Genomic DNA, 16,073 nt, shown 5'->3' on the forward strand with positions numbered 1-16,073 from the left:
CGCAGCACGACCGCCTCATGACCGCTGCACTGCCGCAGCACGACCGCTGCACTGCCGCTGCAGGTCCGATGTCAGCAGCGGCAGTGGGATGCGGCAGTCAGCATCTGCCGCTGCAAAGTGCCGCTGCGGCCGCGTCAGAGCCGTCTGCGGCTGTTTACCATTGTTTGTGCCAATTTTGATGAGGCATTTTTGTAAGGCTTTAACACAACTGTACTCTATTCTAACTGTTAATACAAGTGTAAATTGAATTATTCTCTTCAAAATGTAGACAAGTATAAGGATTTAATGTGTATGAACCACCTACTTGAGTTGCCGCTCACCGTGGCTGTGCAAAGTGCCGCTGCAGCGGCTGCTGCGGCAGTGCTGCGGCCGATTCGCGTACCCCGGAGTGAGGTTGAACAATAGTGAGGCGAAACAACATTGGTGATTGATGGAGCCATAGCTAGTACTTGCAATACATTATATTCAGGTAAAGTACTGATTCCGGCACGAAGAAGAGGTCGCGTACAATAACTTGAAGTATGTAACAGGACTATGAATATCCCAGAAATTAAGACCTAACTCGGGCAAGATGGCACGAATATTGCCTTCACATCCAGTCGTTGTACGACAGCAGATGGTTATGATTCGAAGAATATCTGAGGAAGTTGTTTGAAGTAGGCGCCCGGCGGCAGCACTAGGTAGTAGGCACTCTCGCAGCAGCCACCCACCCACACGACCTCTCCACCAAAAAAGCTTCCCGCCTGCCGCACAGCGGCGGCCGTGCCGAAAATGTGTTTGCGATGACAGTCCAACTTTGAAGAGAGAAGTTTGTCTATCTATACGGTCGTCGTAGTAATACGTGCCGCTGCCCGCGTAAAAATAGCCAACGGGCACGTTTTGGCGGGAGCTGGCGTGAGAGGCGCAGGAGCCTGAGGAGGGGGCAGGAATGAGGGTACAAGTGAGACGGGGGCGTTGAATTGGTTTTCAAAGGTTGGACCAAGGGAGGATGTTGCCCGACGGGCGGGGGCCGTAAAGGGAGGTATAAGTATTAAGTCGGTGGCGACAGTGTATATGAAAAAAAAGGCGCGGCGTATATGCTGGCCACATTCAGATGCTTGAGAAGCGTCGCCTTCGACACTAGCATCCGTCGCGGAGGGGATGAAGTGGTACCAGATGCTGGCGCTGGTGGGCAGTGAAAGTCTGACGAGCAAAGTCAGAAGGTGTATGAGGCGGATGGGTGTGGCCACGCACCGTTAACCCGCTATACGCTCGAATATGGTCTCCGCGGCAGCAATGCATTAGCCCCCAATGCGCCCAAGGCCGCTATCTCGAGCGCGAGCTGTGGAAGGTTTTTTTGTCGTCGGTGCAATTGGTGGGAGCGCAAGGGGGGAACAGACCAGACTGGTGAGTGACGACACGCGTTGAAAGGCGGTACTCTTCGAGCGAAGAGAGGAGGCCCCGGGTCGCAGGAGGAGAGATGTGCTGGGCAGCGGATTGCGCCTGCGGCGCGTACGCCGGTAAGCACAGACAGCAGTAGGAAAGGCCCAACGCACTATCATCCGAGCCCGCTAACCCGTTATGAGTGATTTGTCTTCGATTTCCATCCATCCCGATTCCCAATGCCATTGTTCCGGCCAGCTTCGCAGCGCCCGCAGATTCGTACAGTCGTACTGGCCGGGACGGTCAGCACAGCTGGCAGCGAAACTGGGAAATAGACACACCGTGAGGCTATCCCAGCATCTTCCAGCCGTCCCGAGAGCGCACGTCGAGAGCCACCGCGCTGGGCGACAGGTTTTCGTGGCATGGTCGTGGTATAAAAGAGAGAGGCGAGATCGGCCCGAAGACATGTGACTTCCCGATCTTTGCTCAGCACCACCACGACGACCAGCGCACACGCCACTGCCTCCTTCGAGCGCCACGTTAGCTGGTCATCATCGTCAGAGATGGGGTCCCGCTCCTGAATCCGAGGAGCACGGCATGTAGGCCCCACGTAAGTCCATTCCATTTCCTGATTTGCCACCTGCGTGCTGAAGCGCGAGTTCTGCGGATAGTGCACCATTCGAACACTTTGCTGGTTAACGGGACGGGGGCATAGAGGGCTGGGAAAGAGGTGTAGATGTCCGGAGTGTGCTGTGCTCTGCAGACGGTGTGTCGCCATCTCCGCTGCTTTGCGAAAGTGCTGATTCGTCGTAGACCGGCTGGGGAGCAAGGGCTCTCTATCCCATTTCCGCAGGAGTTAGACCACACGCTCCACCGTACATATCTACGCCGCAACGAATTTGCAGGCAAGGGAGGCCAATCCGCCCTGCCGGCGACACAACGTGCGTGCTTGCCTATTCCATAAGCTTCTCGCTGACGGCGAGGACAGCGACAGCTCTTTTGGGGCGGGGCCCTCAGGCTATTACCTCTTGCGCCAGCGTATTGCCACCTCTCGCTCGCCATGCACCCCTTCAAATCCAATCCGATTGCCCCGACAACAAGCGCGAGGCGGCGGGGGGCTAGTATGATCCATGGCGAAACAGTGGCGCCTGTCTGCACACGCGAGAGCGCGAAGCAGCTTGCACAATTTATCACGCAATCCACAACTGCGTCTTCCCTGTCTTCCCGACCAGCGGTTCCCTACCCAGCCGGTATCCCTCGCTTGTCGTCGACGAATTTTCGCTGCAGCACACACTCTTTGCTGTTCCAAGCGATGATATCTCAAGCATATTCGCCCTAAGCTGCACTGCCTCTGCCGGCTCTTCCCAGGTCGATATTGGAGATGGAGGAGGAGTCGATCGAAAGCGTGCTGCACGGTGTCTTGTGCGACTGTGAAGCCGCCTAGAGGTGTGTGGCAGCAGACCCGCTCGCAGTCACGATTACATTTCTCACTGTTCTTGCTTTAGACCGACGTCCAGGTACCGGTGTATCACCGGCAGGCCAAGAACAACGCAACACATCGAAACTCAAATACAGTAGTCGACACAAGTGCTCGTCAACGCCCTGGATTACTTCCCGGTCGGCGTATCACGCATCACACCACCGCCACCTCCGCCTGTCCCAGCAGCTCCATCTTGTCCCGCAGCCCCACGCCTGTTTGGCCGCTCCGCCCGGGCGAAGAAGATGGTCAGCGAAAGCGGCTAAGCTTAGGAGGATCTGTTTTCACCCTCAGCAGCAGCGACGATGTGCGTGAGCAGCATGTGTCGCGCGGTGGGGAGCGGGGAAGTATGAGCCAGTGTTGGTGTCGTGGTCGTTGTGGAAGAGGCGAAGGAGGATCGGGCCGAGGCGGCATGTGATCTCGATCTTCTTCTTTGCGTTTCACCACCACGCGTACGACGACGACTCGCACATCGAGCTCAAGCCCGGGCCCCTCGTTCCCGGGCCGGTGTCGGTGCTCGACAGCACCGCCGATATCTGCCTGCCTCAGACGAGTATGTGCAGCCGCGCTTTTGCCTGTTGTTACCCTGACATTTTACTTTTTTGCAGCGCGATTCGTCTGTGTCCTCCGTATAGCGCAGAAAGGCTGAGAAAGCTACGTGGCGCGCCGCCGAGAACATCTAGTGGGCACGGCGGTGACATACCGACGCGGAATGACAAACAGGTGGCTGAAGGTGTGTATAGCAACGGTCTCTACCTGTGGCACTTTCCTGACGGGCCACGGCTTACCCAGCAATGTCAATCCCCTCTGGTCTTTGCGCGATACTAGTTAACCCTGCGGCCATGCGAACTTCTCGAACACCAAGGGAAACCCTGCCTTGCGCTAGAGCCGGAAGGCGCAAGGTAGTTGCTGGAAACACTGGGCTCAAGGAAAGCAGGAAGGAGACGAATAAATATTGGCGAAGGAGACTGGTGTGTTGATGGGTGCATTGCCCGGCGGTCTCTCGCTGGCCTTCAGTCTCCTCAGGCTCATTACTTACCTAGGCCTCGCGGCTGCCATCCCGCAAATTCGCGACGCGTGGATTCCTTGTGCCAATACTATTCCGTCAACGACATGGCCCGCACAGTGCGTGAACTTGGGCTTATTCAATCTGTCAACGATTAAAGACGATAACTAGCTGGTCCTCCTTCTCGCTCCCCTGTTATTGCTTGCGACGCGAACAAAGTCTATCTCAAAACACCTCCATCTACTCCGACTACTGCGGCATCCGGTTTGGCGCAGATCTACTGGTTTCAAGCTAGCATCGATGTCAGCTCAGTAATAGGGATGCTGATGAGTACGTCGTTGCAGTTGTTACTGGGGCAGCCGAAGACGAACTCGGCTTGCCGTTGCCTACTAACGTGGACTTGTTGCTATACACATATGCCAGTGCATAATCTACCCGCCTTTAAGTATGCCTTTTGTCTCGCCGCCTGTCTACCCATCTCAGGACCACTCGCAAGTTGCCATTGATGCAGCCTGAGTCCGGCCGCAGACGATCCAGAGACTTACTTGAATCTTGACTTGAATCATGATGTGACTTGTCGATGACTCAGGCGTGACAGACTCTTCTCTTACAGCCACGTAGCTGGCGCCGATGTCGCGTCTGACCCAACAAACTACCCCTGGAGAACAGGACGACCACTCCCGCAGCTATCCTGACCTCCACCCTGAAATTTGGGACCGTATCTTTGAAATTGACCATGAAAGAGCTCAACTGTACGCTACCGCCGATGTCCGAAACTCGCATGGGCTGCTCTACCCCATTAGATCTGACGATCCTCTCTGGCGATGCATGACGGTACACTACCGCCTCCGACTTGTGTGTCGCGCTTGGAAACAGATGGTCATGTGCAACAGCGCTCTGGACGACGATTCTACCTTTGCATGGAGCCGGCACGCCTAAACAGACAAACCGGGCACTGGCAAATAGTGCTCGAAGAACATCTCAAACTGTCGCAGCAGCGCCCTCCTTAGAGTCATTCTCTTCGCTGGCACTAACAATCACAAGGAGTATGATCCATTTGTCGACGTCGCATCACCAGTCCTGCGCACCCTCTTTGAAAACTTCGGGCGCTTCGTTTCCCTGGATCTTGTCAACATACGCTACATCGACAAGCTGAATATTCTCGACCTTTCTCATCTCCAGCGCTTCTCTCAATCCTCCGAGTCACATGTACCCGTGGTTCATGGGAAATCTTTCCTCGCTGCCATCAAGAAAGCGCCATTGCGCAACTTGAGCCTTGCCAGTGGGGACCCACTCGGCCATGCCGCCAGGGAGTTGCGGGACCACATCAACTGGGCCGACATCCGTTTTCTCGCTTGCGACACTCTTGACCTCCTTGTCTACTATCTCGCACATCCAGCTGCTGCGAAAGTCGAATCCGCTAGTCTGTTCAAGTTTATCCACCGGTCCAGGTTGATCCCGCCCGTGACCCATGCAGCCATTACTCACCGTGGGTTAAAGCATTTAATAATTGATAACCAATTACCGAGCTGGTCCACCTACTTAGCTGTGCTGGCTGTCCCATCGCTGCAGCATCTCATAATAACTGCAGGTTCCGAGAACCAGTTCTGTCTGTACCAGTACCACAGCGAACTTGCCGTTGTCGGCGGCCGACTGATGCAGAACTACAGCGGCGTTACCACACTTGCTTTGCAATATGTTGTCAATATCGATGGACCCAGCCTCATGTGCCTTCTTGACAACCTCCGGCCTCTGCGCCAGCTCGACGTGAAGCAACCATTGTATGAGCAGAAACCATTTTGCGCACGACCTGATACATGACTTGTTGGCTCTAAGCTGCAGCCGGAAGCAGCACAGACTACCTGATCCGGTCTTGGCCGCCTCCACACCATCATCTATGAAGTTGTGTGCAAGCACTATAACCTGAAACCCGGCGATTCGCGTGAACGAAAACTCTTTGGCAACATCGCGGCTTTCACGGATGTCTGGCGCAAAAGAGTCCCTCACCAGACAAAGCTGCAGAGCATTATTGTTCGTGGTCTCACTGTGGCATCACACTACTATGAGTTCGTGGAGAAGGGGAGCCGTATTGTCGCAGCGAACTGCAACGGCGCGGTCACGTTGACTGCAGTGGCGAAGAGCAAGCAGTAGATGGTAATCGTGAGGGGGTGGTTGTTCCGCAAGCCAAGTCGCAAGGGGAGAGAAATACGCCAAATCAAAATACTAGCTACAGTTTAAAGTTGAGCTCGAAGAAGAATATCCAGATACATAGATTACTTACACATCGCTGACACAACAAGTGTGAAGAATACCACATACTGGTAGAATCCCGACAATAGCAATTGCCCAAAGTGAAGAGAGTCGACGAGCAAGATATTAGATAACCGTGACAACATCCTACAGGTAGGGCTCCAACTGTTTTCCGTGTACAAACATTTGTACACGGTTAAAACCGTTTTTATTTTCATTTTATTTACCACCTCTAGTAAACAGTAAACAAATGAAAAGTACACGGTATACATAGTTATTTTGATGAGCTGACCCGAATAGTCCGATCATGCGGAGAGCGGGTAGGGGGTCGACGTACTCCCTGGAGGGTACAGCTCACCCCCGCTGGCCTCTTGAGTTGGGCGGTACCCAGATTTGGGACCTTATGCCCTTAATAATAATAATAATAATGCGGCCATCAGGAAGTCGAGGTGACAGCATGATGCCGTATGCTGACGCGTAGCCTCCTGCCTACATGGTCGGCGAGCGCAGCTTATCCTGCTAGGCGACTCCGCTGCTGCGCGGCCCCCCTACGTGGCACATACGTGTCGTCCACGTTAAAACGCGCGACAGGCTTGGTGTCTTGCCCATGGAATCATCTGGCAAGCGTCCACGAAACCCAGCCCCTCGGGTGCTCGACACTGCCAATGGTGAAGCGCCAAGTGCCGCCCACACTAAACTTATCGCTGGTGCGCTATTAATTGGCATTGTTCTTGTCTGAGCCTGATGATATCTACCTAGCAAAAACCATTCAAGATACCGTGAAACGCATCGTGCTGCTTTCGCAAAACCTTCCTTCGTCTATCCCAGAGGCTTCGGAGACCGACGACATCTATCGCATTATCACGAAGGTCAAGAGTGCGGACAACACCATTGCCTCAAACTTCAACCGCCGCTTCGACGCACTGTATGGCGAGGACTGCCGCAACGAAGAAGGAAGGCTGGTCAACGTTCGTCGGGGCAAATATGGGATGGACTGTGTGGTCAAATACCTCAGCTCTACGCGGTGGGATGTGCCAGGAATCATGCCGGACATCGTCCTGCTTAAACTGGAACGACTAGCCACGGAGTTGGCCCACCTCTCGTGCGTGACGACTTCACTACTGTGGCCACTATTAACCTCCCTCCGACAGTGCTTTCGCCACGTCTGAACCATCGTCGGATGTAGTCCAACCGCAAGCAACAACAAAAACAGGGCCTCCAAACGCTCGGAATTCTGGCACAAAAGCCAACCCCACCACTGTCTTATCCAGCGACGAAGACTCCGACTTCCAGCCTGGCCGACAACAACGCCTATCGGAGGAGGATGGGGATGATGATCTCGAAGAGTCGGCCATGGGTGAAGCTCAGGTATGTCTTGTGGACTGTCTGCTCAGGATATAACGGCACATTTTCAGCCACGGAAGCGCAAGGCGATTGCCATTGACGGGAAGCGGGCGGATAAGAACAAAAAGCGCAAGAAGCGCACGAAGAAGGTGTGTTTACACATCTCATAACTTATCTCGATACTTACAGATTGTAGAGTGCCGAGGGGAACTCAGAGAAAGTTCCACAAATCGACGTTATTGATGTCGATGACTCCACAGAGGCTGAATCAGACGCGACTCCCCGCAAAAGCGGGAAGAGGGGACCAAAAAGCAAGTCGCGCGAGCACTTTACCGCCCCAGTTGCGGTCACTTATGATGGAGAACGACGCTGGGAGTTCCATTGCTTACACGCGGGTTGTGCAACGTGCGTCCAATATCGTTTCTTTTTTATACTCTCATGTGTGTGTCCAGGTCTTTCACATTCCGCCGCACCGTTGTCAACACAAAGACCTTCGGAAGACGAAGCCAAACAGCCACAACTCGGGAATCTTGCAACTCATGTGCGGCAAAAACATGCAGGACTCGCCGCTCCGAAGGCAGCGCCTGCGTCGCCCGGACAATTACGGGGAGAGACAGCAGCATCAATCAAAATTATGGAAGATTTCTTGCTTGAGGGCAAGCTCCACCCCCGTATCCGACGCTCTCAAGAGGGATTCTATCGGGTTTTTGCCGCTTGGTTGATTGAAGCTGATCTTCCGTGGACAACTGGCGAATCCTCTGGCATTGAACGCGTCTTCGCTTACATCGAGTCTCGTTTCAAGCTGCCAAGTGATACCACGGTTCGTAACACACTGGCCCGCATGTATATCGACATGTTTTCGTGTCTCAAACGCGAGCTCAAGGTATCTCTCTAACCTCAGTCTACCTCGCATCTAATTGTGTCTAGGCGATTGACTCCCTTATTGCGCTGTCCGAAGATACATGGACTACTCGATCCATGGCATTCACCTTTTCCGGAACCATCGCATCGTTCATAACGCCGAACTGGGAGCTGGTCGAGCGCGTTATTGGGTTTCAGTGTATTCAAGATAAGGAGAACACTGGGGGAGTATGCAGCCGCGGGGATGGCCCAGCGGATGTTGGATCTCGGAATCTTAGAAAAGATAAGTCTCACTCGCAACTTCCCACTAGGATAATCAGCTCACCGACCATTTTACATGTCCGCAATCACGCTAGACAATGCGTCCGTCAATGACGTCCTCTGTCGCTCGCTTGCACGCGCCCTACAGACCAAGTTCGACTACCAATTCAACCCCGACAACTCTCAGATACGGTGCCTCGCCTCATGTCGTTAACTTGGTTGTGCAAAAGATGCTTGCGGCGCTGGATGAGGAGGAGGACCCGGATGCGGGTACTGATAGATACTTAGAAAGTAAACAGTTACCTATTCACTACAACCCTGACGAGGACGCCCGACCTCTTAGCACTCGAAGCGGAGGATTCACCCGAGCACTGTGGGGTGACTGTTGATGACGGAGACATGGAGACTGATATCCTAGCCGCAAAAAAAGACGAGTTATCCAAATTGAGCACGGTGAAGAAGGTAATTGTATGCTTGTGTCTGAATTGCTATTTACTAACATACATTCTTTTCTAGTTTCGACTTACCTGTATCAAGATTTGCTCTTCGCCCCAACGTCGACAGCGGTTTCGGGCAATCGCTGAGGCCGAATATCACGACAAAGTTCATGTCACAAAAAAAAACACAGAAGGTCGAAAAATCGCATCGCTCATGCCAATCTGCGACGTAAAACATCGGTGGAACTATATGCAAGTCAGTATTTCACGGGGGAATTGCTTCAATCAGTTTGTCATCATCTTGCTGTTATTTCTCAGTGCTCATATCATGACTTTGTAGGCTATCGAAAAGTGGCTGTTTGAGCGCCGGAGCTACGTCCACTCCTCCTAGGAGATGACGAATGGGGAATGCTGAAAGCTCTGGGAACGGTCTTGGAGGTAAGTTTTCCGTGATGAAAATTCCAACAGTTACTAATTTCTTTCGGCGTGGGCCAGGTTTTCACTCAAGTCACCTTGCAAATGTCTCACTCTTCAACGCCGACACTACCCTGGGTCCTTCCTCTTTACGAAGAAATGCTTGATCACCTCAAAACTGCTCGTGACGATCTGGAACTTCCCTTCGCAATCCGAACGGCTGCATCGGCAGGTTTGCTGAAACTTCAGCAATACTACGATCTTGCTCAAAAATCACAATTCAACATCATTGCAACATGTTTGTTCCGTGACTACTGTGCCAGTCGTTCGCTAACAACAATCTAGTGTTGCACCCTGCACTTGGCCTGGCCTGGTTTACAGGTATGGATCGTAAAGACGCTGCCGCAAACACACCAGCAGGGCACCCGACCACCACGGTGACTCCGGATGCGGCTCCAGATGGGACTTCCTCGACTACTAGTACTCCGCCACTTGTAGAAGGTGATCGCGAGCGCAAAGCGAAAATCCTATTCCAGCATGTCTTCGAGTCATACAAGAAGCGATACGAGGTTAAGAGGACACCATCTGAGCCAGTACAACCTACTTCTGGGTCCCGCACATCAAGCTCTATCATGGATCGGGTCTGCGACTTCGCTGACATTGAGCCCACAGCGCCGAGCAGAGAACTTGACGAGGCAGAACGCTTCTTAGCGGCATTTCGACTACATGGCCGTGGAAAGGATAAGTTGAAGCCATTAGATTGGTGGAAGGTGAGCCGCACACCATCTATCTGAACTGCTCATGTCAGGCTTTCATAGGATTTTGGACATCATTACCCCGTTGTATCATGGATGGCGCGTGACTTTCTTGCCATCCCCGGTACGAGGTGTGTCGGTCGAACGACTATTCTCAAAGTCCCGCCATCTATGCCATGAAGTCCGCGGATCGATGAAAGCAGAGACAATCATGGAAGCGATGCTCACAAAGATGTGGATCAAGGCTGGCTTTTCTCTCTTTGTAGTTGTGATTTTTCTTTCTTTTTTTGAAAATATAATAACTATTTTTTACTGTTTTTACACGGTTATAACTGTTTATAAACGGTTTTCAACCCTTTTCATGTAGTTTACCCAAGATACTAAAGGAAAACTAAATAATTGGAGCCCTACCTACAGGAAAGAGGAAATATAGCAACTGCCCATGTGTATTCAAAACCACACCATTGGGAGTACTAATGGCTTGCGACACCTTTAGCGGCAGTAGACGGACATGACACAGTCGATGGATAAGGCACAAAAAGAAGTCGCAACGCAGCACGACTAGTTCGTCCTTGATACTCAAGCAGACATATGCAGTATATCTATGCAAGAGTCAGAGAAAGATAGGCATACACATCCATGATAAACGTACAATGCTCCGCTTCGACGGGCCCGGGCCAGTTTGCCTCCCCAAACAGACACATTCCATCACCCGTTTTCTTCACACTGGCAAGAGCGCAGACCATGACAGGCATAGAGCGATGCGAGAATGAATGGTGAATCGTTCCCATTCATTTTGGAAAACGGTGTCGTATCAGTAGTGTTGCATGAATAATGCCACTGAAACGGACACTTAGTATCTGGCGGTGGTCGATAGAGTGCTTACCGGCTATTCCCAGCTCCTCGCTCAATGACAAGACCTTTGATTTCTCTACTAGCATCCTCCCTGTTGCCGAGATTCTCGCAGGATAACCTGCAAGGGGATTTATCGAGAGAAGTGCTTGTCGATGGTGGACAAGCAGCGAATGAACGTTGTGCTCGTCGTCTCATCTCCAAGCGATGTTTGCAAGCTCGCGCATGTCGACCTCCCGAACCAGTCCCCCGCACGAAACCAATCGCCTGGCTAAGCCGCGTAATCTGGGCAGGAAGAGTCAGCAAAACGCGGTGATAGAAAAGTGCAGCTTCACGCACCAGCAGTCATTCTCACTACACAAACCCAGTTCGTTCCAGCGCCATCTCTGTCTTATGCGGCATTCCCGCGGTAAGCTCCGCACGAAGAAGAATGAGGCTAGAAGAACAAGAAGATCAGCAAGAGCCGCGTATGAAGGGAGGGAGGGAAGCGTACTTGTGCTAGAATACGCTGCTGCGACAACGTCCTTAGTAGTACTTGAGGGATAACGAAATCAGTGGGAGTGGGACTCGTCAAGTCCGCATCACTCCCACTGATCAGCCCCAGTCTAGTCTCGGAAACCCAGACGTTTATACGCAATTCAAGAGGGGGAAGCAAACGGATTTGTGTCCAAATATGTTAATGGATGACATTTCTGACATTTGATTGATGTTGCGGTGGTGGGAAAATTTTAGGGCGTATAAACGTCTGGGCCACTCGTCATAGTGACACCTACCGTCACTCCTCTGCCTCAAATTCCTGGACCAATCCTGGGTGCCCCTCCGCGTCTTTGCAAGCCAGGCTCTTCAAGGAAGGCCTGTGGGGGATGAGGGCCAGCACCCAGCGCTCCGACAGCGTAGTGCTGAGGTCCTTGAGGATGCCCGGCTATATAGCTATGGGCTGAAGCCGAGTGACGGTAGGTGTGACTATGATGACCGGCCCAGACGTTCGTACGTCCAAAAAATTTCCCACCTCTCTATCATCAATCAAATGTCAAACACGTCGTCAATTAACATATATGGACACAAATCCGGCTACTAGGATTCAGCGAACGTCTGGGTATCCGAGACTACCCCAGTCCCACTGATCACGCTCGCTTAGCGTCTGATCAGTGGGATTGATGCTCTTGGGCTTGACACAGCGTGACGCCGGAGATCAAGCCCAGCGCTGCGCAGCAGGCCTCCGCGGCGAGCGGCAGCCCGCGGCAGCGTGGGGTCCGGGGCGAAGCCCTGGTCGGGGTCTGGGATGGAAAACCCCAGCCGTCGCGGCCGGCGCCGCAACCCAGTGTGGCAAGGGTTGTTTGAGCCCGGAAATGGCAGAAAAGGGGAGGGAGGAGGAGGAATGCTCCGCGCACCGGGCCCCCGCGGCGAGCGAAGCCCCCGGCAGGGTGGGTCCAGGGCAAGGCCCTGGTCGGGGTCCGGGGTGGAAAACCCCGGCCGCCGCAACCGGTATACCCGCGACGATCCCGTTGATCAGTGGGACTCGTGAATGTGTCAAATTTGACTGCACGAATCCCACTGATGGGAGATGAATCAGTGGGACTGGGCAGCATCAGTGGGATTGGGCCAGTCCCAGTCCCACTGATTTCGTATACACTCGTAGTACTCCGCATCCACCCTTTCCTCCGAAAAAACCCATAGTGTCATTGGGCACGATGAACTAAGAGCAGAAAAAAAGGGAGTCAATGGTGCGATTGAGTGGCGAGGCGACCAAAAGACGCACCACATTAACGAAAGGAGATTCGACACCATCCATCGTCTAGTTCCTCAGTCATTCGCCATCTCCACCGGCTGGCGGCGCGGGACATCTAGCGCAGAAAGTTGAGGGTGGTATGCTTGTCGAAGGGGATGAACAGGCGTTGTGTATAGGTCTGAGAGATGGGTATGAGGGGCGCGCCAGTAGGCCGTGAGGGATAAGCCTGAGAATTGTGGCGCTACTTGAATGTGGGTCAGCACAGACCCGAAAGAAAGTAAATTGGATGACGCACCTTTCCCTGCAGTCAGCCAGTCCATGGCCGCCACAGAAGCTGTGCACACACCGCCTTCTCCCAATTCCGCGCCTCCAACCAACAGAGCGGAAAGATTCGATTCGCTTGACGGAAGGTCCAGTCAGAGAAAAGCTGTGTGACTGTCTAGAGAAGCCAAGCACTGGGATGACAGACATCGCGATCAACGGAAGGGCGAGCGGCCGTATGAGCCATCTTCCAATACGGAGGGGGCGGCGCTATCCAGCGGCTGGTGGTGGTTTGGGAAGAAGTCACGATGGTGTGACTCCGGAGTGACTCTCCCGGATCCGCGTTTTGGCTCCTGCCGCCACAATCTCCTTCCTAAACACACCTCTCTGAGCGATGTCGCGTCTGGCACCAGGCGATACTGTCAAGCATCGCCGCTCCTTCAACCTTCCCCTCAAAATCTGGAGCACCATTTTCGAATTCCACAGCAAACACCACGAAGTTTATCCAAGGCTGACGAATGCGGGGTGGTAGGCCTCGAGCGAGCTCATCAACATGAGTGTTCCAGAGCGAAATTCCCTCTGCAAGAGAAGCATGACCGCGCACTACGGCCTCCGCCTCGTCTCTCGCACTTGGAACGAACTTGTTACTTCCTCACCAGCGCGGGCCTCTGGACGACCATTCACATATACTACTTGGACAAAAACAAGACATCAAGCTATGAAAGCCACCGTATCCCGACATCTCCGGCTCTCCAAAAACTGCCTTTTGCATGTCTCGCTCTGGACCGCGCTTCTTTGACGCAGCGATCCACACGCTCAAACTCGGCCAGCACTCCCGCGATTTGCCTCGCTGGAGCTCATGAACCTCCCATCCATTGGCGGCATATCATTCAGGGATATCATTGGCGACGTCCCCCAGTTGGAATCCCTCTCGTTGTGTTTTGAGAACAGACTTTATGATGCCAACGACAAGTCTCTCGTTGCCGCAGTCAAGCTGGCTCCTTTGCGCTTTGTCCGCCTCGCCAGCCCTCCTGAGGACTTGCTCAAATATATGTTGCGTGTGTTGAATCAGAAAGTGTGGACAGATATGGGCTTGGGAAAGACTACGAATGAGGTAGCAGAACGATATGTTCAGACACGTCAGAAGAGACTTGAATAAACAATGAATTTTTGGAGTATTTTTCCAGTAAACTTCAAGTTACTAGTATCATGACCATCAACTAGAAGTGGGGAATATAGACACTCCAATCTACATCTCTGAATGCCTCCAGTGGGAGCAGTCGCAGCGCGGACAACGGCAACACCAGGAGGATGCCCCGCGCAACCGAATACACACCGACAAAGCCCAGCATGCCCTCCGGAGAAATGTTGTACAGTAGCGAGGCCGCGAGGAAGACTAGGGTGCAGGATTGAATTATGAGGGGTTATTAAAACCGGTTTGAACTCCCAGCCGATTTGGAAACCGGTTTGCAAATAGGGATTGATTAAAATTGCCTAAAATGGCAATTTTTGACCTTTTGAATGATTTTTTGGGCTAGCATATGTATTGACTTGTTCTTTTACACCATTTCTCAAGCTTTCAGGGTACCCCTTGCTATCCTAAGTTATATTCTGTGTTGTCTGTATATGGTGTAACCCTATCACTGATGTGATAGTAACACTTGGAGCCTTTAAAAGACCTCCAGTGACATTAAATGGAGAGTAACAATAGTTGATTAGGATGTTACCTTTATAGCTGTAAGTATAGCTGTTACAGCATGAGCCAAAGTCTGTCTAAAACCAGTGAATTGCCTAATTTTACCACGGGTCACGTGTTTTGAAACAGCACTTTTTCTGGAAATAATTAAAAACAGCGGTTTGAAACAGCTGTTTCGAAACGTGGTTTGAAACACCACTTAAATCCTGCACCCTAAGGAAGACCGGGGGCGCCACAGTTAGTACCAGCGCGGAGCTGCGCCAGAGCCACATTTCGGCACGGGAAGGGAACGCGGCGCGCCACGCGAGGCAGTGGGATGCCGCCAAACAGCGTCCCGGACAAGAACGGGATCGCGTCCGTGAGGGTCCACGGCAGCCAATGCGCCCGCGTGGAGCTGCGGATGTCGATGTAATTGGATACGGTGGTGCACCAGAACGTGGGAACCGCCGTGTTGGACAGGGGATCGTAGTCGGCCTCGTGGTAGGCGTTTACGAATACACTGAGGAAGCGGTCGAGCCACGAGGCGCTGGCGGGGTACGGAGGGCTGGCGGTGTGGTTTGGGGGGCTGGTGCGGACAGGAAGCTTGATTTGATTGCGCACATCGAGCGGCTTACCCAGCCAGAATAGCCACGTCAGCGCGTTGAGCACCGCGAATGACAATGTGGCCACTTCGAGCGACGTTAGAGGGAGCCGCTGCAGCCTTCGTGCGATGCACTGGGCGATAAACCAAAGCCCTTGACAAAGGGCAATGCCTTTCGAGAACAGGTCCCCTTTGCTCTTGTCATCGATGTCGGACTCTTTTGACGGCGTGGATTTCTTGCACCACATTTGGTGTCGACAGTTGCTCCTTCGTCACAATAGGATGTTCATCAACATCGACAAAGCCGCCCATAACGATGAAGAAGCCATGGGTCAGCGGGACCCCGTAGTCTAAAGGAGGGGTCAACACTTGAAGGAGAGCAAATTCGAGCCACACCTTGTGAGAAAGACCGCGCCATCAAGCATTGTCTGGCCGCAAAGCCAAGAATGAGCTCAGGCGCAATGAGTGCCACCGACATAAGCTTCAGCCGACGCAGCAGCGGCCCATTCTTGCCGACAACCTGCCATTTCAGCCAGCTTCGAAACCCAGCTGCATTCTGTGGTCGCGAGACGGGGAGGCGGGACATTTGGGTGGACGGAGACCCATATACAGAGAAAGATCGTCACCAGACAGCCCCAGACGATGTCGAAGAGCCGCCTGCAGTCGTTTATGTCGGTGCATTCGAGATCATCTTGCAAAGCGGAGCGGCGAAAGGCCCCAAGCTGGCGCGGGTCGACGAGAGGACGGCGAGAAGAAACAGCATGATGCTGCCACGACAGCATGAAGAC

At 53.0% G+C, this 16,073-nt stretch overlaps 2 protein-coding genes across 2 annotated transcripts; one reads left to right on the top strand and one right to left on the bottom strand.

Moving 5' to 3' along the window:
- Nucleotides 1-1,925: 1,925 nt before the first annotated feature.
- Nucleotides 1,926-5,666, top strand: MIND_01417900 (uncharacterized protein; the record flags this gene model as incomplete). The annotated part of the gene is made up of 14 exons (XM_037370570.1): nt 1,926-1,930; nt 1,966-1,972; nt 2,034-2,128; nt 2,176-2,303; nt 2,351-2,483; nt 2,610-2,784; nt 2,868-3,146; nt 3,364-3,392; nt 3,448-3,572; nt 3,632-3,810; nt 3,883-3,964; nt 4,017-4,147; nt 4,467-4,597; nt 4,841-5,666. 14 exons carry the CDS (start codon nt 1,926-1,928, stop codon nt 5,664-5,666), a joined length of 2,325 nt encoding a protein of 774 aa, XP_037212951.1.
- A 9,252-nt stretch (nt 5,667-14,918) lies between these two features.
- Nucleotides 14,919-15,871, bottom strand: MIND_01418000 (uncharacterized protein; the record flags this gene model as incomplete). Its single annotated transcript, XM_037370571.1, has 3 exons — nt 14,919-15,521; nt 15,562-15,635; nt 15,682-15,871. 3 exons carry the CDS (start codon nt 15,869-15,871, stop codon nt 14,919-14,921), a joined length of 867 nt encoding a protein of 288 aa, XP_037212952.1.
- Between the last annotated feature and the right edge of the window lie 202 nt (nt 15,872-16,073).

The sequence above is a fragment of the Mycena indigotica genome (assembly GCF_014461135.1).
Source record: "Mycena indigotica strain 171206Taipei chromosome Unknown Mind.scaff0019, whole genome shotgun sequence".
In the NCBI taxonomy this organism is placed as follows: Eukaryota; Fungi; Basidiomycota; class Agaricomycetes; order Agaricales; family Mycenaceae; genus Mycena; species Mycena indigotica.